Source organism: Phaenicophaeus curvirostris, chromosome 23, assembly GCF_032191515.1.
Source record: "Phaenicophaeus curvirostris isolate KB17595 chromosome 23, BPBGC_Pcur_1.0, whole genome shotgun sequence".
NCBI lineage: Eukaryota > Metazoa > Chordata > Aves > Cuculiformes > Cuculidae > Phaenicophaeus > Phaenicophaeus curvirostris.
The window spans coordinates 2,727,402-2,755,340 of record NC_091414.1 but is presented as its reverse complement, the minus strand read 5'-3'; the positions used below and the strand labels follow the sequence as shown (position 1 = coordinate 2,755,340).

Genomic DNA, 27,939 nt, shown 5'->3' with positions numbered 1-27,939 from the left:
CTCTCGACGAGAAATGCCGTGGTCAGGGGTCATGTTTCTTCAGAAAAGAAGTATCTTCAATAGCTCAGGAAGTTATTAGTGTCTGCTAACAATAAGAGCTTTGGATTGATTCAATAGATGCTCATTTTAATTGTAAAATGCCAGTAATGAGAAATGTGCCATCCAATGACTCATTTTTCCCTTGTAAAAATTATTGGACATTTTTATTAGTTTTACAAACGACAGGACCTCGTATTTCTGAGAACACTTTATACAAGCCTTGCACAAGCCCACTCTCATAAAAGCGTGTCTGTGGTGACATCCGGAGCCACAAGAAGGGGAGCGGTAGAAAGGCCCAAAGTGGTGAGGACAGCCCACAAGTGGAACTGGCAGGACCGAACCCCAAGAGGGTGGGAAGGGGTGGATACAGCGCTGGAGACATGAGCTTCGGCGCTCCTTCCCAGCAGTGCCTTTCTGGAGAGGCACGGGGCAGACAGGGGGATGGGTGCCAGCCGGCGCCCGGAGGTCCGCCCGGCACAGAGCCCTGGCGTGGGGCAGCCAGGCTGGCGCTGAGCGGTCGCCCGAGCGGGTTGATGCGTTGGGCGAAGGGAGGGAAGGATCCAGCCCCGGCCGGGTAGAGCTGAGCCAAGGTAAGTGCCGTCCCCAGACATGGCCCCTCGGAGGTCGGCACGGGGTAGAAGTGGGACCACGCGACCTCCTCCGCTCCCGACGGAGACGTCGCTTTGCACCATTAACCCCAGCGCCTGCCTTTATCCATCTTGGTGTTATCTCTGCCGCAAGACAGCGGGGCTGAGCGTGCAACACGCCTGCCCTTGGCTTGTCAGAAATGAGATAAGGGGGCGAGCGCGGGCAGGGGGCAGCTGGGCAAGGGGCATGGGGACAGCCTGGCTGTGGCTGCATCGCTGTTGGGCTGCGTGGCTGGATGGGGCTGGTGGGGAGTGCTGGCAGGGTGTTCCTCCTTCTCCAGAGAACAGAAGAGCTGCTTTGGCCAGACCGTGCTCTTTTATAAAATCTAAGCAATTTCCCATGGAAAATTAATAAGCGTCGCGGGGAGGGAGGAAGTAATTTTTGAGAATTTCTCATTTCAACATTTCATTTCTAGTCTCTTGTTGACGTGATTTGTATTTTTATTTACATCTCCTCATGACAAGTCATCTGCAGTTCTGCACAGTGTTCCATGAGCTGGCATGATATGACATAATGCAAGAGCTGAGATAGCCTCCTTCTTCTGTTTTAGTTTGGAGGATATTTAAAACTTTATGTTATCCAGGAAATTTCTGAAGTATTTGTCCTCATTCCAAGCCAGAATGAAAACTATTATGGAAATGTCGGAAGTTCCCGTGCAACAAGTAGTGAATGCTTCCAGTTTCGTCGCTGCAAGTGACAGGGTGGCCAGCGGGAAGGTCCTGGCCCCGCGCAGGAGGGTGGCAGCAGGGAATGGGCAGCGTGTCCCTCCCCATGCCTGCCCCAGCCTGGCATCTGTTTGCTTTCCAGCAGCGCAACTGCAGCCGTGCGTTTAAGTTGGGGGTTTAATGGGAGGGAGGATTGAAGGAAGGGCATAGGGAGAGTGCCTGGCATGTCCTTGTGCCCATGGGCACAAGGATGGGGTCAGCTTGGACCTAGTACATGATACAGGAGATGGGACGGGGAGCAGGATGTGCTGTGGTGCCAGCCGAGGGTGATGGGGTCAGGTAGCTCCATCACGAGCCCGTGCAGCAGGCACAGCCCTGCCTCTCCCTCCGCAGCTGGGGCAGGACATGACATTGGGCTGAGAGTGCTGTAGAAGTTGGGTTGTGGCAGCTTCCTTCATGCTGTTCTCGGTCTGTGTGGTTCTGGGCCTGCCTGCAAACTCTCTGCAGAGGGGTCCGTCTTTCCCAAGTCCCTGGGGTAGAGAAGTGGCTCCAGCAGCCTCCACACACTCCAAGGTAGATGGCTTCCTTGCACCAGGCTGTGCCTGTGGTCACTTTGCAAACCCTTTCTGGTTTGTAGGGCACCCACCTTGGGTGAGAGAGGCTCAGGTGGAAGCCACGGGGCTGCAGGCAGGAGGGATCTGCTCAGAGCTACCATCATCCACAGAGACTGAGCTGCTGTGGAACAGGCAGTGCTCAGCCGGCACCACAGGAAGCCAGATTCCCTCTATCTGTGTCTGGCTGGAAAGCACTGTCACATTCCCAAAGTATTCGCCTTTGCCTCTGTGCTGAGACACTCAGTCCTCAGAGCTTTGTTTTGTGTACTCTGGGAACCGACAATTTGTAAAGACACGCTGCTGGGCTAATCCTCCATCAGCTCCTGGAGCAGAGACCATCTGGGATCTGGCAGCTCTCTCCCTTCTCCCACTTCAGTCTGCTAAAACAGCGAGCGTCTCTGTAACCAGTAGCTTACAGGTTTTGACTTATACGCAAAGCAGAGCAGCAGCTTTCGGCAGTCGGCAGCCAGAACTGCACAGGCAAGTCGTCCTCCTGCGCCAGCGTGGTGACCTGCAGGGCGAGCGTGCCAGCTGTGCCAACAAGGTGCTGCGTGCCGCACCGAGTCCTGCGGGTGATGCCAGCCTTGGCGGTGAAATCATCTTGTCTCTCTCTTGGCTCTGGAGCTGTTGTTATGCCCTGAAGACGCTTCTAAGGGAAGGGAGCTCTTTCCACGGGATGGTTTGCTGTGGCTCTGGTCCACAAGCGAGTGCATCCAGGAAGCACTAAAGTTAGACTCTAAAAAAGGTGCCTTCCTCTGTGTGGAGGGAATTTGATGCTCTGCACGGAGCTTTTGAAAGGAAGCACAGTCTTGAAGCGAGGTAAAGATCACTTGTGCCACCTCCTCAGCGTGCCAGTTGTGCTGGATAAGCACCTGGGAGATCATTAGGGATGGGGAGACACACACGCTGCCTTGCTGGAAGGAGGTTTAGGAAAACAGGGAGGTCTCGGATCTCTGAGATGCTGAGATTTCACTGGGGCTAGGAATTAGTGCGTAGATAGGTGCTGGCTGGCATCAAAGTCTGGGTCTTTCCCATCATAGAAGGTAGTGAACATGGAGCTGGAGCAAATGTGCTCTAATCCTGGCCCTGCCGAGGAGAAAGGCTGCCCAGTGACATCCTCAGTGAGCCAGTGGAGAACAAATACAGCCCAGAGAGTTGTAGCTGGAGTGCCCTCACCCCAGGTTTGGGACTGAGGTTCTGGGGCTATGCCGTGACACCAAGGTGTGGCTGGCACAAGATCTGCCCTCCCCATTGTATCTTGGGCTGTAGGTGGGAATGACGGGGACCTGGGGGTCACACAGATGAGAGGCCAGCACTGTGGCACAAGGGGATCTGCCCCCGGTCATGCCAGATGCCAGTGGCTTGTCCCACTTGTCCCCTTGCTCCCAAGTATGTGCTACAGGGCCACACACCGGGATGGAACACCCACCACTGGATGGGACGAGCACGTGGCTGGAGTTGACCCTTCACAAAGACAGGCAGCATCTCCTCATGATGGGAGGGTGAGGCTGGGGCAAAGGGACAAGGGTCACTCATCCTTTGCCCCCGTGGCACAGAGCTGTCCCTGCAGCACAGCAGGGTCTCCCGTGGGCAGAGGGTGCCCTAGGGAACTGCAGGAGCTGAGCATCCATCGGGCTTGTTCCCATCACTCTGCACGTAAAGGGTCTGTGATTTTCAAGAAAACTCATTTTGAAGCTGACTGGAGTCTGTCAGAGCAAATTAGCTGCAGTTTCAGCTAGCCACTTGTTTCTGGTTTAACCCTGGGAAAGCAACTGGGCTACAAATGTTTACCTTATGAGGTAAACCATCAATATCCTTAAAACTTTGATTAAAAAAACCACTGGACTAGAGCATCTTGTGGGTTGGTTTTTTGTTTTTTTCCTGATTTGTTTCACAATATGCCAGAAGCATGGCTTGAGTTAGGGCTTTGGCAAGGGCTTTTATCATGATGGATATAGTGGAGGATAGAAAAGAAATTTGGTTATCGAAGGATGCCAGAACTCAGCTTCCTAGCACATACATTTAATAACGCGAAAGTTCTCCTTTAAAGGTCTCCTTAGAACAAATCTTAGTCATCACAAAATCCATGGAGATAAATTAAATTACATTTTAATAGTGGAGAACTCATTCCTGGGCTGGGCAACAGTGAAAGTCTGTTCTCTTTCAGACAAAAGTAGCCTCATCTCCCATCAAAATTCTGAGCGTTACCATATGAAAAACTTAATTGGAAATAAAGCCCCAAAACTCCCAGGGCAGAGGCACTAGGAGAGGCTGTCAGGGCTGTGGTAGCTCTCTTGCTGACATTAAGCTCACTGGAGCATTATTATCCTCCTCCCTTGTAACTGAAAAGGCATCTCCAAGAAAGAGTATCTAACATGCCTTTGCTGGAGCTGCATCTGGAAGAGGCTGGTTGGAGTTTTGTCCCCCATAACCTAAGCTTTTCCTCAGGGAGCAAAGATGCAAAGCAAGAAGGAAGTTCTGTGCTTTCCCCACACGCTTTGTGCCTTTCCGAGTCCCACATCGGGATCTGGGCAGCTGCCCAACCTGGAGGCCTGGCTGGATCCTTCCTGCTTTCACCTGGGATCACTGGTTTCTGCCCTGCCACCTTTTAAAGCCAGTCTTAATCCATTCTCTTTTATCTTGAAGATATTTAAAAGACGTGTAAAGGCTTCCCATGCAGACACCGATCTTCAAAGCGGACGGTGTGTGCTCTAAGATCCACAGTGCAGGGTGCAGGCCTCGAGGTCCTGTGTGATGAACGCTTGCAAAAACTGAAAGAAAGCGGGTGAAAAAGGCATGAAGAGAGAGAGGGAAGAGCTACTGCAGCTCTTCTGCTCATCCCTCCCGCTGAGCTGTGGGCCCAGCGGCTGGGACGGCTCCTGCCCTGGCATGGCAGCCAACCCGCCTTTCACTTCCTCGTCTTCCCCTCCAATTCCCCCTTCCTCGTCTTCCCCTCCGATTCCCCCTTCCTCGTCTTCCCCTCCGATTCCCCCTTCCTCTCGCTCGACAGCTTGGAGCCCTGCTCTCCGATCCCCGAAAGCAAAGCGGGGCCCCCCTCGCGGTCCGGCCTCCTCCGAGCGGCAGCTCCCGCGGAGCGCGAGGTCGAGCCTTGCTCCTCGCCGTGTCTGTACAATTACCAGAATCCCTCGGCAAAATTAGCTCCTTGCCGAGCGCTGCATTCAATTAATTATAGAGTTTAAAACACAATACGTAGACGTATCCCATCCACGCCAGCAAAGCTTTTGCCTCTGCTGGAAATCCCTGAGGAGCCGCAGCGCAGCACAAGGCCGACTGTGTGCGCAGGCTCCTTCAGCCATCACAGGAGAGGCTTTCACTGTAATTAAAATAATTAGAGGTGCACTGCAAGTGTCTTAGAGAACGCAGTGGAACAAGAACATTTATAAAGCTTTTGCTGCACAGTGATCCCCTCAATACATCATAGAATGACCCACAAGGATCATCAGGTCCAGCTCCTGTCCCTGCACAGGACAACGCCAGCATTCACGCCGTGTATGTTTGTAGCTGATTTATTTAGGCTGGTTTCCAGACAGTGATATTCCTGTCTGCTTGCACAGGCCTGGAGTAAACTCTGCAGCTATTGCCCAGGGATCGTGTGTCTGCTCTTAGTGGGGACACAGAGACAAGCACTGTTCACCTGGCACATCCCAGACCAGCGTCAGTGCTGCAGCTTTTTGAGGGGCAGTGGAAACCTCTGGCTCATGCCTGTTGGATTTCCAAATCATCTGAGCATCTCCAACTCATCCCAGGGTCCCAAAACCATCTGATGGTCTCCAACCGACCCCAGGATCCCCAAATCATCCAAGGGTTCCCAAACTGCCCCAGGGTCTCAAAGCCATCTGAGGATCCCCAAACCACTCCAGAGTTTCAAAACCATCTGAGAGTTCCAAAACAATCTGACGGGTCCCCAAACCACTCCAGGGTTCCAAAACCATCTGAGGGTCCCCAAACCATTCCAGGGTTCCAAACCCATTTGAGGGTCCCCAAACCTCTCCAGGGTTCCAAAACCATCTGAGGGTCCCCAAACCACCCCAGCATCCCTGCTGCCAGCATCCTGCTCTCTGTGAGAACACAGATGGGACAGTGAAGTGTCATGCTGGTGCCCACCCCATCCCCAGCCACTCCTGAGCTCTGTGTCCACTCTGTGTCCCAGTGGCCATGGCTTTCTGCTCTTGCTGCTGCAGGTTGCTGAGAAGGGCACTCAGGACTTCCCAGCCTGCGTCCCCACGCAGTGAGGGAAGCCCACAACAATTACCAGCTTCCTGCGTGTCTTTCCTCTGGGGTTTTGTCACACATGATGCCTCACATCTGGGATTCAATCAGTTGATGGGGATGGTAGTGCTATTTCCACGCCAAGCTGTAGCTTCTTTACCCCCAGCCGTTTCAGGGCTTACAGCTATTGTGTGTTTTTTTTTTTCTTTTTAATGTTGCAAGAATTTATATTGGGAAAAAGTGCCTTTTTTTTTTTTCTTTTCTCAATGCCCTGGGAAATGTCATCCAGCAGGAATGTTCCCAAAAGTTGCTCGTGGCTGAGAGGAGGATGGGCTCGAGAAGGACCCAGCTCCCATTCCTGTACCCAGACTGCTGGGACCAACTCTTTGGGCTGTGGCTCCTCTGGGCATCCCATTGCTACTCCCCAAACTCTGCCTCTAGCTCCCAGGGAAGTTCACGGCAGCTCCAGCGCCTGCTCTGCTGCTGCTGGGCATGATGGAGCAGAGGGAGAAAGGAGGAGGCAAAAGCCTGGAGAGGGACAAGCACTTCACGGAGCCACTCCTGCTGCAGAGGCTCTGCCAATGGCCTCTTCCACTTCCAGCTCTGGACGGAGTTACAAGAAATGCTGGAACTCCCAGCCCTGTGGTGTGTCATCATTTAAACTTGTCTTTAATAGAGTCCCAAAGCAATTCATTTTTCTCGAACATCAAAGCCCCCAGAGTGAGTGATACTGGGAGAGGCTGGGCTCCCCCCATGGTTCCCGATGTCTCCCACACCTTCCTGCCCTGCCCCTCTCATGGGGGCTTGGACACCTTCCTCGGCTACCCCTGGTTGTCCCCTCTCATGCTGGCCCATAGAGCAGACCCTGCTTCAGAGAAATGCGATGTTCTTTGGGAATGGATCAGCTCTCTATGATGAACTGGGGCTTTGGCTGGGTTTGTTGAGCAGCTGGACTTTGTTTTAGGGGACAGTGATGTATCTCAGGTAGGGTTGTGAGGCATGGGGAGGAAATGCTGAGCCATTGCACCCAGGATGCGAAAGCAGAACTTCCCCATGAAAATACAAGTGAGATTTATTTTGATTGGCCCACTGTGAAGATGCTGGATGCATCATTCCACCTTGCAGATGTGAGGTGAGGTGACCTGTCTAGGTCACTGACACAGGGACGGGGCAAGTGGCGGCTGATGGGAGCAGCCACAGCTTGTCTGTGACTGTCAGATATGGTCTGATGACAAGACACCTCAAAAATCCAGTCCCAGGAGAAGGTACCAAGGGAAAAAAAACAATAATGAGGAGAAGGAAATAGTGAGGAGATGCCGGTCTGCATCTCCTTCTCTTCTATGAGGATCCAGGGTGGCCGTCCATGCTCCTCCGTGCCTGGGGATGCAAGAAGATGCTGGGGGATGCAGGTGGAGCCAGTACTCAGTGGGACTCCCGTGCCCAGGGTGCCCCCGCTGTCCCAGCAGAGCTGCCCTCCTCCCCAGCTGCAGGAGATCTGTAGAGGAAATGTTATAGAAAAAATTGTAGCAGCTCCTGCTTCTCCAAACACAGCGCGCGGCTGTCCCTGCCAGAGCTCAGTGCTGGTTTGCCTCAAGGAATCTGTGAGATCCGTCCTGCTGTGATCTGTAACAATATTGGGATTAAATTAGCTTCCCTGAGCTGCAGAGGGGTCAGCGTGTGAGGCCCCCCGGTTAATCCAGCAGGCCAGAGAGAACAGAAGCCTCCCTGCATTGGGAAAGGAAAACAACGGGGTCTGTTTGCAATCCGTGGAGCTAATTCAAACAGCATTCCTCAAACAACAGGGGAAAAGGGCCTTCGAAGCAAATGAGAAAGGAGCGTTTCCCAACATGCGCATAACGTTGCTCCTTGGAAAGAGGAGAAACGTCCAGCCTGCATGGGGCGCGGTGTCAGAAAGCCCAGCAGGCATGAAAGAGAGACCCTGAAAAGCAGGGCAGCTGGCTGGGGCACACATGTCTGCGTCCCTGCCCCACGCCTGGCAAACCCAAATCCAGTCGGTCCTGCTGGACCCCTCTCGACCTGCCTGGGATGGTGCAGGGGGCACAGGCAAGCAACCAGCAGGCTGCTGGCACCACGACCGGAGTGAGACGGGCCATGCAGACCTTGCTCTTCCTTCACCCACAGAGAGTTTTGCATAGAAATCATTTCCACGCCTTTGCAGCTTGTGGCTGCTCAGCACCAAGCCAGGGTGACCTCCTTGGGGATCTAGGATGGGGACACAGTGTTGCTCCTCCAAGCAAGGTCGATGAGCAGCACTGCCCAGCCAAAAGCCCAGGTTTTCTTGCTCTGCCCAGGAAGAACTATGCCTGGGTGTTCCAAGCAGAAATTCAGCTCCCCTTCCTCTTGCTCCCAACGGAAGGCATGATCCTGCTCACCCCCGTGCCTGACCGCCCAGCGCGGCTTGTGCCGCCTGTGTCAGGAACTTGATAGTTGTCTTTGCAACCAGAGCAGTTGTTTATGCAATGAATTCGGTGCTTGGGATAACTGTATTACCGGGGATGGAGGACTGCAGGTGTTCAGATATTATTAAAAACAATTGCCTGGGCTATCAATCATTCTGCAGGAGATAAGCCTTGTGAGAATCAGACCTGTGTGTCAGAGCAGGGTGCAGAGCAGCAGCACGGCACAGCTTGAGGCTGGGAGGGTCAGAGACAACTTCAGGATGTTCTTGCTTTCCTTCTGCTTTCTCGGCGAGTGTCTTTTTTGCTTATGCTGAGATATTATCAGAGGCTGATGAGGCACCAGGGATGAGTAATGCACCCTCTGTGCCAGCCGAGAACTTGTAGATGCTGGTACCTGCCTCTGCACACAGGGTTGATGTCAAGGGTGCAGAGCCCTGGGTCTGACAGAAGCTGTGGTGCTCATTGCTGGAGCTGCTGGGTGCAGACCCATCACCTCAGCCCCGGGGTCCCCCTGCTCTCAGCTGCACCCAGAGCTTGAGGGACACGGATCCTGTCTGGAAGCAGCTCAGCTCCAGCCTGGAAGACCCTGTGGTCTGTGGGTAGGGCAGGATTTCCATGGAGAAGAGCTGTTTTCCCTGGCCAGCAGAGCAGAGGGGGATGCAGGGCACGAATCGGAGAGGGATGAACTCAGATGGAAAAATGACAGAGTTTTAATGGAGAGGGGAACCATGCACTCAAAGAGTGGGCTGAGAGATGTAGGGGAGTCAGCACTTCCTCTGAGAAATCAGTGAGGCTTTCCCCTCAGCTTCATGCAGAGGAGGACACAGAGCATGGCTGTGGAAAGGCTGGAGCTGAACGAACAGGGTCTCTCAGGCTGGATGATACCTGTAGCGCAGGATTAGACCTGCCATTCACTTTTCCACTCAATGTGTGACATAGCCAGTGAATTCAGGCAGCCTCTGCCTGCCCTGGGAACATCCCGATGCTCCTTTCCCCATACAGTGCGTTCCCGAGGGTGAGTTGTGGCCGTGGATGATGCTTCCCCAGCACTGAGAGCTGGGATTGCTGCTAGCGCCTGTGCTGCCGCTGTGCCTGCATCACCGAGCCGGAGGAGTTCAGGCTGCCGGGCACCTGCAGGGAAAAATCTCCCAAGTCAGCAGCTCTGCGTTCCATCTGGAGCCACTTGGGATTTTTACTCTGCTAAAATGTGGAATTTCATGTCCTTTTGAGAAGCAGCCTCATCAGGATTAATCTAGGATCAGGCTCAAGAGCCATTAACTAAAGAAAAAGAAAGCAGTAAATTAGCTGCCTGTCAGAAGGAGAAGAAATGCACGACTTGATGCTGAAATTATTATGGAGGGTGTTAAAGGCAGGATTTGGTGTGATTTACTGCCCTCTGCAATGATACCTGCTAACGCCAGGGCACTGGCAAGCACATCTCCTTTACCCTCAATCAGAGACACAGCTCTGATCGCTAAGCATTGACTTGTCCAGTAGCCCAGTTCTAGTAGCTGCGTTTGTCAGCATTTCCATTCTAGAGCTCCATCTTTGGTGTTTATTGCTCAGTTATAAACATTTGCTCCAAACTTAGACTTGATCTGCAACTGTCAGTTGGAGTTGCAGGGCTCTGAGAGAGATTAGAAAGAAAAAGGGTTGGGTGTTCAATGCAAGATCTTTGGTTTATGAGATTTTTCACTCTTACAGTAAACTAAGAGGTTTTTTTCCCAGAGCGACATTTGATGGGACTTCAGAATTTCTTAGAATAGGAAAAAAACCTTCAAATATATATAAAAATGGTCTTTAATGTAGAGACTCACAACAGTTATACCTTTGCATGTGCCTGATGTTGAAAACACATTCACTGACGCTCCTGTGAGATTGCAATGATCTCAGAAGTTAATGTTTATAAGTAGGAAACTAAAGACATTTAACAAGATGCCAAAGAAAATTCAGGATGAATAAAACTTCCACATAGCGGTGAATTAACACAAAGGCAATGCATAGGAAGAGCTGCTGGGGAGGGTCAAATGAAGGTAGTGCTGCTCTTCGTTGCTTCAAGACTTTTGCTATGCTCTGCACGGTGAGTCACCTTGCTTGGCACGGGTGGCTCATCCATCAGCACGTTGTCCTGTGATGTCCCTAGGAACACTTGGAAGCTAAGCCAGAATTGCGCTCATTACAGGAGAATTATGGCATCTGCTCGGGTGGATCTTACACCTAAAATAAATACTGAAAGGTGTTCACATGTTTGGAGAATCTGACCTACAAAAGGAGGAAGGTAAAGATGGAGCGTTCAGTGTGTGTCCTTCTGCAGCTCCGCGACTGCCCATTGCAGGTCACTGGTTTGGGTTTTGAGGAGACTGTCTTGTGTTATGACCAAATAACCTTCAGGAAGGCAGTTTAGAAGATACTGCCATTGGTTTTTCACAGCGCCCCTCAAAAAGCACAACCTTCAGTCAGAGAAAGCTGGAGGGAATCGGACAAGGAAAGCACTAGAGAGGGGCAAGCTTTCTGTCTGAGATTCCCAAGAGAGGGAAGGTGAATGAGAAGAAGAAGCAGCCTCCTCCCCAGCTGCAGGGGCTGGGAGTGCGGGTGTCTCAGAAAAGCAGGGAGGAGACGTACTTCATCCTCCTGTACTAAGGATGGTCTGAAATGGGAAGGAAGGGAGGATGGACAAGCATTTCCATTGCAAAGCAGGATGTACAGCCTGCCCGTGCTCCACTAGGCTTTCCATGCAGGGACTTCATGGCCATGTGCCCCAAGAGCAGCTACTCCTCCTTAATACCCTGATGCAGGGGATGTGAGAGAGACTTGTGCCTCCCCCACACTCTCCTGGGAATGGGGAACTTTTGCCTCCTCTGCTGGGGCTGCTCATTGACAGCCTCATGTGCCAGAAGGTTGGTGAGGACCAGCTGTCAGATGGTGCCCTGGATGGATGCTGCTCAGTCCACCAGGCGCGTTGGATCTCAGGGATCTCAGACTCCCTTGTGTGCCCGCACGAAGCTGGGGTCCATCCTGCATCCCTCCTGGCCACCCCGGTTGTGGTGGAGAAGGGATGGGGAGCTGGTGATGGCGCAGGGAGCAGAGCTCCTGGGCTGCCCAGGTGGGCTGGAGGGCAGGTATCCCAAGGCAGCTGTGCCCCAGTCACACCATTCCCTGAGTCTGAGTCTGGCTGCATAGCCAGAGATCGAAAAATAACCAGGCTTTCCAGCTCTTTGCCTTAGTGCCTTCCCCCTCCAGAGGATAATAAGCTGCTTTTAATATTTGACATGTTTATTAACAGATGCAGTTGTGACAGCTTATGACTTCATATGCCAAGTTACCACTGCACTGTTAGTAATAACTCGAAATGAACTGTCGTAAATAAAGAAGACTACAAAGACAAGTCGATGGTGTGTCGCTCTGCAGCAATTTACTGAGACCCCGTTGGCTCTGGATGCGACGCTGGAAGGTCCTTTGTGGAGCTCCAGTCCGGGTTTTGCAACAGCCACAATATTTTGGCTGGATATTGTCTTAGGAGGTGGTACTAGTGGGGTGGAATTCCCTCATGCAGGAGTTTGCACTAAATGCCTTTACAAAGCTGGATACTCTGGTAATAATAATAATAAAAAGCCCCTACCCAGTGGATGGGGATGGAGTCTACGGCACTGGGACCCGGATTTATTAACGTGCAAATCGCTCTGATATGATCACATACTTTCTGCTTTGCATACACAGGGAGCAGCGTGGGCTGATGGAGTACGAACTAGCCTGGGCGATCTTTACGAGCTGAAATCCTGCACATCGCAGAAGGGTTTGTTTCTCTGCGTAAAACCTGGGAAGCTGTTAGAAACCTGCTTTAAAAAAAACACCAAGTGAACCAAATACTCAGACCCAAACGCACCAGACTTCTCCATGAACTCGCCATGAATATATTCTTCATTTTTTTTGACAGAAACCGTGCATGTAACTTTTCTCTGGAGGAACCGAGGATTTTTGTAGTTGGTCTTGTAGTATTTTAAATCTGAGAAACCAGTAGAGTCTTTTCAGCAGTGATGAGGGAGTGACAAGTCAGAGGTAAGGGTTTCAGAATGCATGTTTGTTTAGATGAAGCTTTTGCAATGTGGGCTGCTAATGAGGAACGCAAGCCTTGTCAGCATCCGACTTGCGGGTTTGCCTTGTGCAATGTGGATAATGAGCTCAGACAATGAAAGCTGTGAGAAATCACAGCACGAGCTGTTGGGATCCCCGTCTCCCCCACCCCCAAGGTGTGTGGGGCTTTGCAGGGCTGCTGCGCGCTGTCGCCTGCCACACTTTTACCTTCCCAGAGCTGGGAAGGGGACACAGAGAGCTAGTGGCACTGTTGCTCGGTTCGCTGGAGCTCATTGCTGAAACTGGACCAGCCCCAGGGTCCCGCTGGCTGCAGCGTGGAGGCTGAGTGGGGTGCAGTGTACTGCCTGCTTTCCACTGGCTTCCAGAGATGGGAGCACTGGGGGGACGAGGCAATTAAGAGGTTGTTGTCTCAATATTGTGGTGGTTTCACCTAATTCAGCCTCCCACAGAGGACGGCACCCATGGGGGCACAGCAGGCACCCAGAGAGTGTGGGGTAAGTACGCGCTCCCTGGGGTTTGGGATGGGGGATCAGTGGGGAAACGGTTAACAGCGATCATGGTAATAATTAAGACATCAGTGTTAACACCCCACGCTGATGTGCAGGGGAAGTGCTGCTGGATCTTGGCACGGGGCTGTGGGTTAGGGAGGGCTCGGGGCTCGCAGCATGATCTCACAGCCAGGCAGGGATGGGGCTTCTCAGAAAGCGCTCAGGTCAAGGTGAGGGTTCAGCCTCCATCCTCCTGGTCCTCCACACTGACTGAGCCAGGAGGCTGCGAGATGAGCGTGTGGGTGACTGCAATTATTGGGGTGTCTTGTAGGCTCAGGCGTGTGCTTGCCCTTAAATGGCCCTGGAGATGGATGAGAGCTTGTTCGGGTGATGTGGCTTGGGTTTGAAGGGATGTCTTGCAGTAAAAGGCATTAAAATAGGGTAATACCGGCACAAGAAAACATTGCGTGGCATGGCAGGCATGGAGCCTTCACTCTCCTGCAGAGGGGTTGGTGGGTACCAGTGCAAAAAATCCTGTTAACCTGAAGGGCAGAGCTTACAGTCCTGGTTGTGATGGGTGGGTTCGTGCTGAGATCCCGCGAGGACCCAGCACTCCCAGTGAAACATCTGCCTGGAGCAGTCTCCACTTTGAATGCTTTTGTTCAAAGACCACTCACAACCCTGGAGCAGGTGAGCTCCTGGGTGCCCACTCACCTCACCTCTGCTGCGGGTTTGGGGCCGTGGAGGTGCAGTGGGAGGACAGCACCATGGGCCTGGGAACGCTGGCGTTGTGACATGCCTGGAAACCACCCTGGAAAAAAAAAGCTCGCTTCAGCTGGATCAGCTTCCCAACCCCAGCACAGACGCTGTGAGAGCAGCAGCACCACCCTGAGGGACACAGCAAGGAGCGAGGCAGGGGTGCAGGAGCACCCAGGGCTGCAGGGGCACAGGTGAGATCCCCTGAGCACAGCTAAACTAAGCCATCCATGCTGGTGTGTGCAGGCAGCGGCAGAACGCAGCATAAACCCCTTGTTTCCATCTCCAGAGCTAGATTTGAGCTTGTAGAGCAGCTCTGCCTGTGCTACAGGGCTGCGAAACCAGAGCGAACATCAGAACTGGGGGCCAGGTTCGCTCTGGGGTGGGAAAGTTGGGACCTTGCAGCTGAGAGAGGCAAGGACTGGCTGCTAGAGATACCTTTCCTGCAGCTGCACAAGGGAAACTTGTCAGGTCCTGAAGGACAGAAGTGCCTGTCTTTGCCTGAGACCCAGGCAAACAGAGCTTTCCAGCCATACCCACCTACAACCTGCTCCAAGGATGATCCTCTGGGACTGCAGCTTCCCCACACGCTCATGTGCAGCTGAGTGGTGTGGGCCAGCTGCAGGATGTCATAGAATCGTAGAACAGTGTCATCGAATTACTGAGGCTGGAAAAAAACCTCTAGTATCATTTGGTCCTTTGTTGCAAAGCACCCTGAGCAATGCCAGGCTCTGCAGAGCACAAAGCTGGGTCCCCCCTGTCCCAGAGGTGCAGGTTGCTGTCATCTCTCAAAAAGGCAGAACTCAGATGCGTTTGCCCCAGGGCTTGTGGCAAAGGCTGGACTGGAGAAAGCTCAGGCTGCCCTGCTCATTTCCCAATCCAGCCAAAACCCCAGTCTTGCAAGATACCCAATACTGAGGCTGCTGGTTGTTTTTCCCAGTTGTGTTTTCTCTGCTGCTGAAATCAGTGCTGCTCCTGGCTCCGCAGAGCTCAGGTTTCCCAGGCAGTGACATTTCAGTGCAATGGGAATCCCTGCAGGAAGCTCAGACTTTGGCAGATGCTTCCTTTGCACAGAGCCAAGCAGAAAGCCCCAGGTTGCTGCTTAGGGTCTTTGCCCCAGCTTTTGTCCCTGCTTTTGCCAGGAGAAGCTGATCAGCTCGGTGGTTTGTGACTCACTGGGCTCCTGCAAGCCCTGGAAATGCTTTTAAAGCGCCAGCGGTTGGAGTCAGTTGTGGAAGGTTGCTGTAAGCCCTTGTTTGGGCACATTTACACTGAAATAAGAGGGGAATTGGGTATTGAGCTGAATGTATAAAACAAGAGCCTCGGCAGCCCTGGATGTGCTTCGCATTTGGCATCAGACCCCCCTGCTCCCTGCACACTCAGGGTCCCTGGGAGACAGGGCTGTAGCCTAACACAGGATGCATCCACTCTGTGCCTCCTGTGGAATCTGCAGAGCACATCCCTGCACAGCCCCAGGCCATTAGGGGTTGTTGAGGAGCCCTTTTGGATGGAAGAGGGAGGGTTTTATCACCCTAGTCTGCGTCGCTCTGAAATGGGCTCTTTTTGCAATTCCTGGCCTCAAATTTGCTTTGATTGCTGCTGTTCTAGTACAGTTTGTTGCTTGTTGGCATTTGGTAAATGAGTTATCAAAGCGTAGGAAGCTTAAACCTATCTGAAGCTGTACCTGGTAGAAAAAGGGTCGCTTTTTCAGTGACCATAGCTAAATCCTCAAGTCCGTGGTACCGAAGCTGGGAGGATCCCAGTGCATTTTCAGCTGCTGCTCTCTTTTTCGTGGAGAAGCAGCACACCCTGAGCCTGCAGCCCGCTTCAGGGCTTCGCTGCTTCCCTCTCCTCCAGACCAGGATTCCGCCTCTCCATGCTAACAAGAGGGGAATGGAAATCCCCCAGTAAAAAAAAATATCCTGTTGTTTTACAATGCTGAAGCACAAGTGCTCCCAGAGAGCGGCCCACGGCACTGTTAATCGCAGCATTACTCGGAGCGGCCGCTGCGCTGGGCACTGCACGAGGCAGGCGAGGAGCTGGTGCTGAGCAGAGCAGGAGCTGGCAGGGAGGTTGGGTTGCTCCTCCAGAAAAACCCATCTCCAGGCTGGGCAGAGGGGCAGCCGCGGACAGGAGCTGCTCCTTGGCGTATTCCCTGTTAGCGGGTCACTGCACGGCTCTGCAGATCCAGGGAATGCAGCGCAGAAGCTGGTGGAAGGAGTCAGACCTCAACAATGCTGCGGAGAACTCTGCTGCCAGATTGGCTTTTATGATTTTATTTTTTTCAGCGAAGTTTATGGGGTAGGGATTTTGCAGAACTTGGCACTCAGATACAATATCAAATGAAGACCTTCTGGTTCGGAAATTTGACTTAATGTGGCTTTCTTTTATTACTTCAAGGATTAAGCAGAACAAAGTGGCTCTGCATGTGCATGTGCGGAGATGTTTGCTGGCTGGAGGTGCGTGGGACAGGCTGGGGCAGCTGCCGTGACTGAGTCCTGCCTGCGTGGGACTTTGTGCCACGGACGGTGTCACTGTTAGCTCTGCCTTTGCCTTGCTGACAGGGAAATTTCCCTTGGAATGAGCAACTTTTTCAAAGAGAAAGAGGGCCTCCAATTTTGGCTGATGGAGCAGGCAGGGAGCTCTGGCCATGGGGTCACCCAGTGCAGGAGTGTTGGTGTGGCAGGAGCAGAGACAGTAGGTTCGGGAACATCAGCAGCCTGGGCACAGCTCTGTGTGCTTCTGAAATAGGAATGATGGTGCTGTGGGGCTGAAGGAGCTGCCTGGGGCTCCCAGGAGATGGGGTTTTCGATGTTGCTGGTCCTGCAGCAGCCCGCTGCCACTGCCAGGAGGGATTTTGAGCCACGGCAGCTGTGCAGCTGGCACCGAGCTGCTTTTCAGTGCTCACCCCTTTGCCCCTCTCCCTCTCTACTACCCACCGAGGTTGGCTCTGGTGACAGCCTCTGACTGCAACCGGGGGAGGCTCCTGCTCCGCGTGCCATCCCAGCGCTGGTTCCTGACACCCACGTCTCCTGGCAGGTGCCGAGGCAGCGAGGGAAGATGTGTGCTTTGCAGTCCACTGGCTCTGCTCCCTCCCTGGGCTGGGGAGTCGCACAGCCACACCTGAGGCTGTGAGCTTTGAATGTCTTGGGGAGGTTTTGCCTGCTGGAGCCTTTTGCCAAAGGAGGGCAAGGCATGCAGTGAGATAAATGCGTGTGTGGGCTTCTGCTTGTTTGAAAGATGCCTCCTCTCCGGCTGGTGATAACCCACCTGGGGAAGCTCAGCTGCCTGGAAAGAGCAGCTCGGCCCCTGTCCAGGCAGGGCTGGAGTGGGGAGGGTTTATGGCAGCAGTAGTGCCTCCCAAGGCAGGGTGTGGGGTGCAGGATCAAGATGCTCCACCAGCATCGCCCCATCCTACTGCTGCATGACGCTGGCCAAGGGCTTTGGTGGGTGCCTGGAAGCTGTGCTACCCTCGGATGGGATGGCTGGTCCCAGGGCTGGTCTGCAGGAGCACAACTCCTCCTGCCCCTGTGTAGCCTCCTTTTTCTCCCCTCTGGTACCATGGGATTTGTCCTCCTGGAGCTCTGCTCTGGCTGGCTCAGTGGCTCATCGTGCTGGCAGTGAGGATGCTGCTTGCCCCACAGACCCCATCCTTACATGTGGCTCTGCACTGCTTAGCAGCCTGCTCTTGTTTCTTCTTCCTCCTCCTCCTCCCAGCACCTCTGAGATCTGGGTGCCATTACTGGGATTTGATGGGCTTGTTGGAAGTTCACACCAAGGCAGGTTGGAGAATCCACTCGCAGTGCGGAGCTGGATGCTGCGTACACAACGTCCTCAAAGCCAGACTCTGTCTGCCCTGGGTCTGGGGAGGCTTTGGGGCAGTTGGTCCCAGATACCATTTCCTGCGCTGAACTGGTGTGGAACTGGGAGGCTACTGGGACCAAACCAACCTGGGTGAAACCTTGCAAAACCATGACTCTTCCTGCAGCAAAGACATTTCTGAAACCTGTTCTCTCGCACCCCCTAAACTACTGAGGTGAAATTCAAATTCTCTATCCAGCTCCAGGACCTGGAAACCCAAATTCCCCTGAACTCTCAGCTGTTGACAGCCAACCTGGCAGTTGCTGGGGGTTCGTTATTGCTGCTGTTTTAATCAGACTTTGTCCTGCCTCTAGCATCTGGTCCTTCTCTCCCCGACTCAGTAAACCTTTGGAGAGCCCGTTTACATTAGGGATAGCCGGATACATTCAGCAAGAGGCAATATATCAGCAATTTAGTTATTGTGGATTAGGTCTTGAATATCTCGGGGATATAATGTTGGTCTTTCTCACCTTGTGTGTAGGAGGACTAATGGTAAATTATCTGGTTGGTTTACATTTTCTGGTTTGTATTGCAGCTCCCCAGGACCAATTAATCCTGATTGAATTGCAAACAAGGCTTACTGTCATCTCAGAGGCAGGGGCCAGGTCTCTCCATAAATGAATTCAGAGCAATTCAGGTTACCCTGAATTCTTCCTGTTGATGGGATAATGGCATAAATCCTGCCAATGTTTAGACTGGAAATTGTTTGCAGCAACCTGAGCTTGACTGATGGCTGCAATAGCAGAAACAATCATAATTTGTGTCCTGAGGTGAGGGTGGGAAGAACTGGAAGCCCAGCCCTTCTGCCGCAGCCTCTGCCGGTGGGCACGCCGCAGACACTGTGTTTGCAGGGAGGTTTCAAAACACGGGGATCATGCGAGTGACCCGCCTTGGCGCTGGCTTTTCAGCATCCAGGGCGCCCGTAGCTTTTCTGCACCCAGTGGGCAGCTGTGGCCGGAGGCTCAGGCTCTCTTTGAGCTGGAAAGTGAGGAAACAAGGAGGAAAAAGGCATGTTTGTGTGGTTCGTGTAGGAGCTTCAAGTCTCCCCAACACTCCTCCCTGCCCTTGCACTGAGCAAGCCCTGAGATGGGGGCTGTGGCGGTGGCATAAGCTTCACGCTGGCTCTTGGCACGCTGGGGCTGTGTTTGCTCCCTAAGAGCATCCCTGCTGCTGTCCCAGCACTGAGGGGACTTTGCCTAAAGTGCGAGTGTTGTGTAAACACTGTAGGACACAGCGCGGGTTCAGCGTGTGCTTCCTGCGAATGCATTTCACCTGCAAACCCGCCGTGATTAAAACCCTCTCCGGTGCTCCTGGCACTCACCGCTGATTTGGGGGAGAGTTTGGGTCGTGCTGTACTGATGCTGCTCCGGTCACGGCAGCAGCATCCCTGGGGTCCTCTGGCTGTGCCATGCCGTGTGTTGTCCTGCTGTGCCATGTTGTCTGTCCAGAGGGTCCCTCCTGGCCCGAGTGCTCGTTCTATCTCACCCCCATTCAGGGGAGCTTCACTCTGTGCCCACATCCCTGCAGCGAGCATGGTGTGGAGCTGGCAGGGGGTCTCTCTCCACTCACGGTAAACACTCCAACAGCCCAGCTTAAGCACTTGACAGTGTTTATAGAGCAGCTTGCAGCAAACAGGCTTGGAAGTGCAGAACAAGTTGGTGTTTACACAAGTGACTAATTATTTATTTGAAAATCCCGTGGATGAGCTGTAACTCCAAGCACATGGGGAGCGCAGGGCTCCTGCCCCTGTGGCGCTCGGCACAGCCTCGGCAGGGGAACAGGGAAAAGTTGAAAGCCACTGGGGTGGGAGGATGACGGCAGTGCCAGGCAGTGCCCGATGGCCTCCAGGTTTTGCCGGCACACCTGAGCCAAAGCTGCTGCGAGATGCTCGCTCTGAGACACACCTTGGCACCAAGATGTGCTGCTGCATTGCTCAGCGGTACCTGGGGCTCGTTGCCCTGCAGCGGCTGACTCAGGGTGCTGCTGGCCCATCGCCACACCTGGGGGCAACCCTCCCCGTTCAGGTGTTTCACTGGGCTGGAGTAGGGATGCAGCTCCAGCTGATGGCCCCTGGGAGGGTCCCCTGCACCACAGAGGACACGGGAGGTGGGTACCACCCTGGTGCCCACGTCCATCCTGCAGGCAGCACATGGGGTGCAGCCAGGCTGAGCTCCAGCACCGTCCCCACTCGAGGCATTGGTGATTGCGCAGTTATTAGAAAAGGATTAAAACTATTTTCTGTTTCATTTGACTTCACAGAGTGAATGTTGTCACTTTCCTTCCCACACAACGGCAGCCGTTGGTGGGGCATTGCTCGGCCGGCTGTAGAGAGAAGAGCACGGTCAGGCAGTGCCTGAGCTCTTGCTGCAGCCTGCAGTAGGAAGGTACACCCTTCCTACATGCCAGCCACAGGGCACATGGAAAACCATCTCCCTGCCCTGCACTTGGGGCACAACAACCCTAAGCAGTGCTAGAGACTGGGAGAAGTCTGGCTGGAAAGCTGCCTGGAGGAGAAGGACCTGGGGGTGTTGGTTGACAGCGACTGAACATGAGCCAGCAGGGGCCCAGGTGGCCAAGAAGGCCAATGGCATCTTGGCTTGGATCAGACACGGCGTGGCCAGCAGGGCCAGGGAGGTTCTTCTCCCTCTGGACTCGGCACTGGTGAGACCGCTCCTCAAATCCTGGGGTCAGTTCTGGGCCCCTCACCACAAGAAGGATGTTGAGGCTCTGGAGCGAGTCCAGAGAAGAGCAACGAAGCTGGGGAAGGGGTTGGAGAACAAGAGGAGCGGCTGAGAGAGCTGGGGGTGTTCAGCCTGGAGAAGAGGAGGCTGAGGGGAGACCTCATTGCTCTCTCCAAGTACCTGAAAGGAGGTTGTGGAGAGGAGGGAGCTGGGCTCTTCTCCCAAGGGACAGGGGACAGGACAAGAGAGAATGGCCTCAAGCTCCACCAGGCGAGGTTCAGGCTGAACGTTAGGAAACATTTTTCAGAGAAAGGGTGATTGGGCCCTGGCAGAGGCTGCCCAGGGAGGGGGTTGAGTCACCTTCCCTGGAGGGGTTTAAGGGACGGGTGGACGAGGTGCTGAGGGACATGGGTTAGTGATTGATGGGAATGGTTGGAGTCGATGATCTGGTGGGTCTTTTCCAACCTGGTGATTCTATGATTCTATGAATTGGTTTCTTGCCCAGTCTGGCCTCCCAGCACTGTGGTCTCATCGCCCTGTCCTGCCATGCACGTTGGGCAACCCCTGGCCACCTCTCGGCGAGGGCAGTGTGGCACTGACAGCCGTGTCGGATGCCTGGCTTCCTCTGCCGCGGAGCCGGTGAGCCCTGGGCAGAGCAGCTTCTGCGCTCGGCCACGCTCGGCACGGCCTCTGCCCGCCCAGCAGCGCTGACCCTTCCCTGCTGTGCCGGGGAATGGGAGCTGGGAGGTTTAGAAATTCCCTCCAAGCAGAACTGTGGCATTTTGGGCAGCTCACAGGACAATCCCACCCTGTCCCCAGACAGCCCTGTCTCCAGCTTAGGATGGCAAGCTGGCTTTCTGCTCAGCTTGACTACCAGCCCCAGAGGTGCCCTCTTGATGGGAAACATCTTGAAGGCTTGGCAGCCCGGCAGAGCCATCTGCTGCTCGCGGAGGGGTGGCCGAGGGGGGCTGGCACTGTTTGAAACGAGTCTCGGCTGTAACCGTCTGCCGCCCCGACAGCTTGCAAAGCTGCCACAGGCATTTCGCAGAATGATCGAATGGTTTGGGTTGGAATGGACCTTAAAGCCGTCCAGTTCCAACCCCCTGCCATGGGCAGGGACACCTCTCCCTGCATTAGGATGCTCAAAGCCTCATCCAACCTGGCCTCGAACACCTGTTTCTACTTGTGTTGACAGTTATTAAGCAACACAGGGACTTGTGGATGAGATTGGATGGTTATTCACTCCACGGCACCATGGATGCTGCCATCTGCCTGCACCCCCTGCATGCTGCTCCCCAACTTCAACCCACAGCTTCCGTGTTCACCCACCACAACATGGAGCCCAGTCGTTATGGGAATGATGTCAAGCGTCGAGTTAACGTGTTCTCCTCTTCCTTTGCAGTTCCTGGGAGTGCACTTGGAGACTGCAAGGAGCTAACGCTCGCTGCCGGAGCCCCTAGATGGGACTAGAGCCAAGCTCTTGTGCTCCTCGCGGGGATGAAGGTAGAGCCATGTTACCTGCTACCTAAGCTCACTGTCGCTGATGCAGCTTGTGGATATGGTCCCGTACCAGGCTTCATGCACGGACTCTCGGCTCTGATCCACCCCGAGACGTTTTAGCGGCGGCAGAGAGATCCCCAGCTGTGGAGCGGGCTCCTCCGACCACCCGGCGACGGAGGGGCTGCAGCGCTGGAGAGTTACTATGCAGCTTGGACTGCTTGTGGTGGTGGTTTTTCTAAGCTCGATGGATCTGACAGGCAGCAGCAAAGTGGTGAAGGGCAAGAGGCAAAGACGAAGTATGTATGAAACGCTTTTCTTCTCTACTTCTTTTCATGATGCTGTATGGTTCGTGCAGGTGGTGAATGTGTTTAGTGACAGAGAACGGGCAGAGCCTGATTGCCCATGAGCTCTCAGAGCTCCCCAGATCACACTCCTATGCAGAATTGCGTGCTACCCTGTCCCGCTGGACCTGTCGCAGGCAATCGCTGCCCCCACTAATGCTGCAGGGAGGGTCAGGGAGTTGCTGCCCCACAGTTTGTGGCTTGGGGCTGCAACCCTTGGTTGAACCAGGACCCAAAGTAGTGCTTGCAGAGTAAACTTCAGTGCTTGAAGGATGGGATCAGCCTCGGCTGCCACCACCCCTGCCAGCCCTTGTGCCTGCAGGCACTGAGCAGAGAGCAGTGGCATCCCACCCTGTGCCATCCCCCATCAGGAGATGCCTTCCCAGGAGAAGTGAGCAGTAAAACCAAACGGTGCATATGAGCACGAGTCGTGCATCACTCCCCACTCACCTCCCTGCTGCTGCTCTGCATCCTTTACCCCACGGCCACCCCATCCCACCCAGAGCACCCAGCAGGCTCTGCCCCAGTGGCCACACGTGGGTACCAGCTGCTCTTGGTCCTTGGTATAAGGGGTTGGAATTATCCCTCCAGCCTGAACAGTCCCAGCTCAGGGCTTCCACAGGGCAACCAGGCAGAATCGGCACACAAGCAGCCACATGGCTTTGCCTTCTTTTTTATATAAGCTAGTTTTTGAGCTGTTTTACATTAAAACTCTTTTAAATTAAGTTCTATGAAAATGATTTTATATTAATGCTGGGTCTGCTGAGCTCTGTGAGAACAAGGAGAACTTGCTGTCATGGCTAATGTTACAAAGTGCAATTTCCAGTGAGGTTTATACCTTTGCCATAGAGGCAAAACCTCGCTGCAGGAGGGATGGGGCCAAGATCCTCTGTAAATGCCTGTGAGGTGGGGAGGCAGGGCCCAAAATGCTGTGGGGAGATCCCATTCCTAACCCAACAAACCCTCCTAGCAGAGTAAGGGGCTGCAGGCTTCTGTTTTATTTCCCAAGGCTGCAGCAGCCTCTGTGGACCCCGCAATGGGACAACCAGCAGAGTAGCTGCCAGGGTCTCAGATCACTGCAGGGGAGAGGAAAGCTTTCTTACCTCTCCTTTGGCACACAGACACTGTGGTGCTCTGTGGTTGCTTTTGAAGTGTAGTAAACACGGTATTTAAAAGCATACGTGTTTTAAATACACAGCTTTCCTATAAACAAGGACACTGCTTGCATAATAAACTAATAAAAATAACCTGCATTCTAGCCTGCAAAGAATGCTATTGGTTTCAAAACAAGCAGCATTTTAGATGATAATTAAAAGCAGAAAACTCTCAAGACATGGGACTCAGTATTTTTCTTGGACTGAACTTAGGAGCCGAGAACACATCTCTGTTTTGGAGGCAGTGAAATCTCCTGCACTGCCAGTTACAGTGAACATGAGCGGGGTCAGAGTGAGATGTAGCTTGGGATGCAGCCTGACTCGACGCGCAGTGTGGAATCAGTCAGGTGGTTTTGCTCCAGCACCGTGCAGCTCCGATCCCTGTTTGTCCTGCAGTGTGATGAGGTCCTACAGTGTCCTACAACTGCCTCTCTCTTGCCCTTCCAGTTAGCACCGAGCTGAGCCAGGGCTGTGCCAGAGGCTGCGACCTGTGCTCCGAGTTCAATGGGTGCCTGAGATGTTCCCCCAAACTCTTCATCCTTCTGGAGAGGAATGATATCCGGCAAATTGGGATTTGCTTACCCTCTTGTCCACTGGGATATTTTGGCCTTCGCAATACAGACATGAACAAGTGCATCAGTGAGTACAGGGGGGAGAGGGAAGGGAGGAAGGTGGGAGGGTGTCCAGCTTGGTGAGAGGAGATGCTGTGGCTGTGCCGAAGGGGAGGAGGTGGTGCTGAGCATTAATCTACCCAGGGAACAACCCCATGAGTGATGGTGATGATGGGGGATGCACCCAGGAGCTTCCTCACTTTGGCACAGTCGCTAGGCAGCATCCAAAAAGTGCCCTTATAATGGGGATAAGCACCCACTGACCCCACATCAGCCTCTCCAGGTGGGTTTTAACTTGAGGTTTAGCCCTCCTGGTCTTTCAGAGCCTCTGTGAGTCTCTCCACGCTGCAGTCAGGTGGTGTATGGAACCACAGATCCAGTAAGATGGCTGGGGAGGGGCTCTTTATCAGAGAGTGCAGGGATAGGATGAAGGGGAACAGCTTCCAGCTGAAAAAGGGGAGATTGAGATGAGATCTGAGGAAGAAACATTTTGCTATGAGCAGCCAGAGAGCCAGAAAGAAGCTGGGCATGGAAATATGCGATCACTTCCCTGGCAGTCCCATGCAAACCACCCTCATGGCCAGATTTCCATCTAACTCCGTTTGTTTGCAATCCATCCCGTAGCTGCAGCTGGAGCAGCTGACAGGGGACTTTACACTGTCCCAGTTTAGCTGACGGATTCTCGAGCTGGACACCAGCCCAAACCTTTTCACCTTGCCTGATTTTTGACCTGGCAATGGCTGCTGCTGGCTATGAGACAGGGACTCTGTCCTGTGTCAGGGAAGGGTGCAAACAACACTGACTTCTATCTGAGTGGCACAACCAGGATGTTCAGACACTTGCTGTGGCTGTTGGGTCTCCCTTGGAGCCAGCAGCAAATTCCAGGTGTCAGCCCAGTGCTTCCCGAGTCTTTTGCTCACGCCCAACGACACCTTTGTGCTTCTCTTTCCCCCAGAATGCAAAATTGAGAACTGTGAGTCCTGTTTCAGTCGAAACTTTTGCACAAAATGTAAGGAAGGTTTGTATTTGCACAAAGGAAGATGTTACGTCACGTGCCCCGAAGGCTACTCTGCTGCCAACGGCACCATGGAGTGCAGCAGCCCTGGTAAGCGACGCTCAGGCACCGTTCGCTGAGCTTTTTGTGTCGGGTCCAGCCACGTGTCTTGTTACGGTTTGAGTTAGATGATTAAATGAACCCCTCCGAGGAGATGGCTCATCGTACCCGTGTCCAGAGGGTGAGGGTACAGGGCAGCCCTAGCCCTTTGGAGAGCAGAGGCACTAGGAACCAGCCTGGAGAGGCAGAAGAGGAGGCTGAGGGGAGACCTCATTGCTCTCCACAATTACCTAAAAGGAGGTTGTGGAGAGGAGGGAGCTGGGCTCTTCTCCCCAGTGACAGGGGACAGGACGAGAGGGAATGGCCTCAAACTCCACCAGGGGAGAGTCAGGCTGGACATTAGGAAAAAATTTTTCAGAGAAAGGGTCATTGGGCACTGTCAGAGGCTGCCCAGGGAGGGGGTTGAGTCACCTTCCCTGGAGGGGTTTAAGGGACGGGTGGACGAGGCGCTGAGGGACATAGTTTAGTGATTGATGGGAATGGTTGGACTCGATGATCTGATGGGTGTCTTCCAACCTGGTGATTCTATGATCCTATAAGCAGCCCTGCTGCGTGTTTGGGAAGCGTGGCTCAGCACTTGTGCCATTTGGCAAGGAAGGGGTGCACTGAAAACTTAGGAAGCTGCTGGGAAACACACGTACCCTTCGAGCCTAAAGTGGGGGAGAGGTGCGATGGCGTGTGGAGTGCGATGGTGTGAGGGCTACGGGAAGTCCTGAGGCAGCAGCAGAGAAATGAGAGTTAGGACTGGCCTCTCTTGTTATCTGGCAGCACAATGTGAAATGAGTGAGTGGGGGCCCTGGGGCCCCTGCTCCAAGAAGAGGAAGCTCTGTGGCTTCAAGAAGGGCAACGAAGAGCGAACGCGGCGGATTCTGCAGGCTCCCTCCGGAGACGTGTCCCTGTGTCCTCCCACCACGGAGGTGCGGCGATGCACCGTGCAGAAGAACCAGTGTCCTGATGGTGAGCAGACATGGAATATTTCACCATCCCTCCCTGCACCCTTTTATCTCTCAGGCACAAGCACGCAGCCCGTTGTCCAGTATCCCAAATGTGCTGGGCATCACCACCCCTCTACGGTGCAGGGATTGTGATGTGGTGGCAGCTGGGCGCTGGGTGGAATGGGAACGGCCCCTGGGTGGTGCTCAGCACAGCTCCCTGCATGTCCCATAGGATTTCAGACACTTTAGCTTCTTTCCTGGCTGGAGAACAGCACGGCAGCCGAGCAGCTGAAGGTGCAGCCTGTGCACTGCGGTGATGGGAGTTGTCTCCTCCTTTGCTAGAACGCTTAGCTCTGTGTTTTTCCTGGGAATGAGAGTGTCTTCAGGATGAATAGTGGTTTGGTCATCCTCTTATGGGATGGACAGGGATTGCAGATGGGCTGAGAGTTTTGAGGGAAACTGGTTCTGAGCAGTGACTAACACCACCGGGATTAACCAGCTGGGCTGGGGGAGGCAGACGCAGCCGATCTGCTCCTCTGATGCAGGCAGCAGCGTGCGTTAGCTCAGGGGCTTGGTATGCAGCCGCCGAGAAACGCAAGTGTTAACACTTCTGCTGAAGACAGCTATTACAAAGCTAAATCCAGATTTGATCCTTCTTCCCTGTTTATATTTAGGCAAAAGCTGGCGATGCCAAGCACAGCCTGGCAGCTCTCGGGCACCTCGGTGTGCAGGGAGGGTGCCTGGTGGCCGTGGGCGAGCTTGCCTTACGCTGCACCTTTGCTTTCCCGCAGGGAAACGGAAGAAAAAAGAAGAGCAAGGAAAGCAAGATAACGCGAATGGGAATAGAAATCGGAAAGACACCAAAGACGCTAAGTCTGGCACCAAGAAGAAGAAAGGCAGACAGAGAGGGGCCGCGGCTGCTGTGACGTCCGCCAGCCCTCCCCAATAGCTGCCCCTTTCCGTCACCTGATGGCAAGACTTCATTGCTGCTATGTATATGAAAGCTTTATTGAACCAGAGCACTGCTACACCACACGTCTGCGTGTCCAGACAGACAGACATATACTCCAAACTGACCCACAGACCCGACAGAAACCACATACACAATAATTAAGGAGGCTGCACGCACCCCCACCACCCAGGACGGACGCTGCTGAGGAGCTGGAGCGCACAGGGAGGGAAATCCATCTCCCCCGGGGTCCACGGGGGATGCTGCGGGGAGGAGAGGCCAAGTGTGAGTTACGGGAGGACCCAGATGTGAGAGTTTCAGAGGCCTCAGCTGGAACCCGGGGCACGTGGCCCCAGCGCAGCACGGCTGCAGCCGCTCTCCCCGACCCAGGACTGGACTCACATGAATGCAGTGGCCTCTTTCTCTACCCCCTACCCTTTATTTTGTGTTTTAAGCTGTATGACTTTATCACTGCGAATACATGTTAAACATTTGTGGTAAGAGGTCAGTGGTATCTGCCCTGAATCTGCTTCAAAAAGAGTTATTTCAAATTAAAATAACAAAAAAACCAAAATGACAACCAGCTTCCTGAGTGTGTGGTTCATCCTTGGCCCCTATGGAGGCTGGTGTCCCACAGGACAGAGACTCGCTTGTGGAAGGGAAGCTCACCAAAGCTTTAAGAAAACCCCATAAAGCGTTGCCAGCTGCTCTGCAGCCACAAATCCTTCGCCCTGCGCTCGCAGGACCCAGCGGCAGAGCCCCCGTGGAATTCCCCACTGAAGGATCCAGTTCACGGGCAGCAGCAGATTGAGAAAATGAGAGGTTACAACCAACTTGGATA

The 27,939-nt window shown here is 53.6% G+C and overlaps 1 protein-coding gene across 4 annotated transcripts; it reads left to right on the top strand.

The window, feature by feature from the left end:
• The first annotated feature begins 246 nt into the window (after window positions 1–246).
• RSPO1 (R-spondin 1) lies at window positions 247–27,939 on the top strand. Of its 4 annotated transcripts, none has more exons than XM_069875415.1 (6): window positions 247–342; window positions 21,897–22,290; window positions 23,937–24,128; window positions 25,056–25,205; window positions 25,983–26,171; window positions 26,941–27,939. In XM_069875415.1, exons 2-6 carry the CDS (start codon window positions 22,197–22,199, stop codon window positions 27,096–27,098), a joined length of 783 nt encoding a protein of 260 aa, XP_069731516.1. In that variant the 5' UTR covers window positions 247–342; window positions 21,897–22,196; the 3' UTR covers window positions 27,099–27,939. The 4 variants fall into 4 exon arrangements, with proteins under 4 accessions (XP_069731516.1, XP_069731514.1, XP_069731515.1 ...); XM_069875413.1 differs by lacking the exon at window positions 247–342 and adding an exon at window positions 442–629; XM_069875414.1 differs by lacking the exon at window positions 247–342 and adding an exon at window positions 12,434–12,672.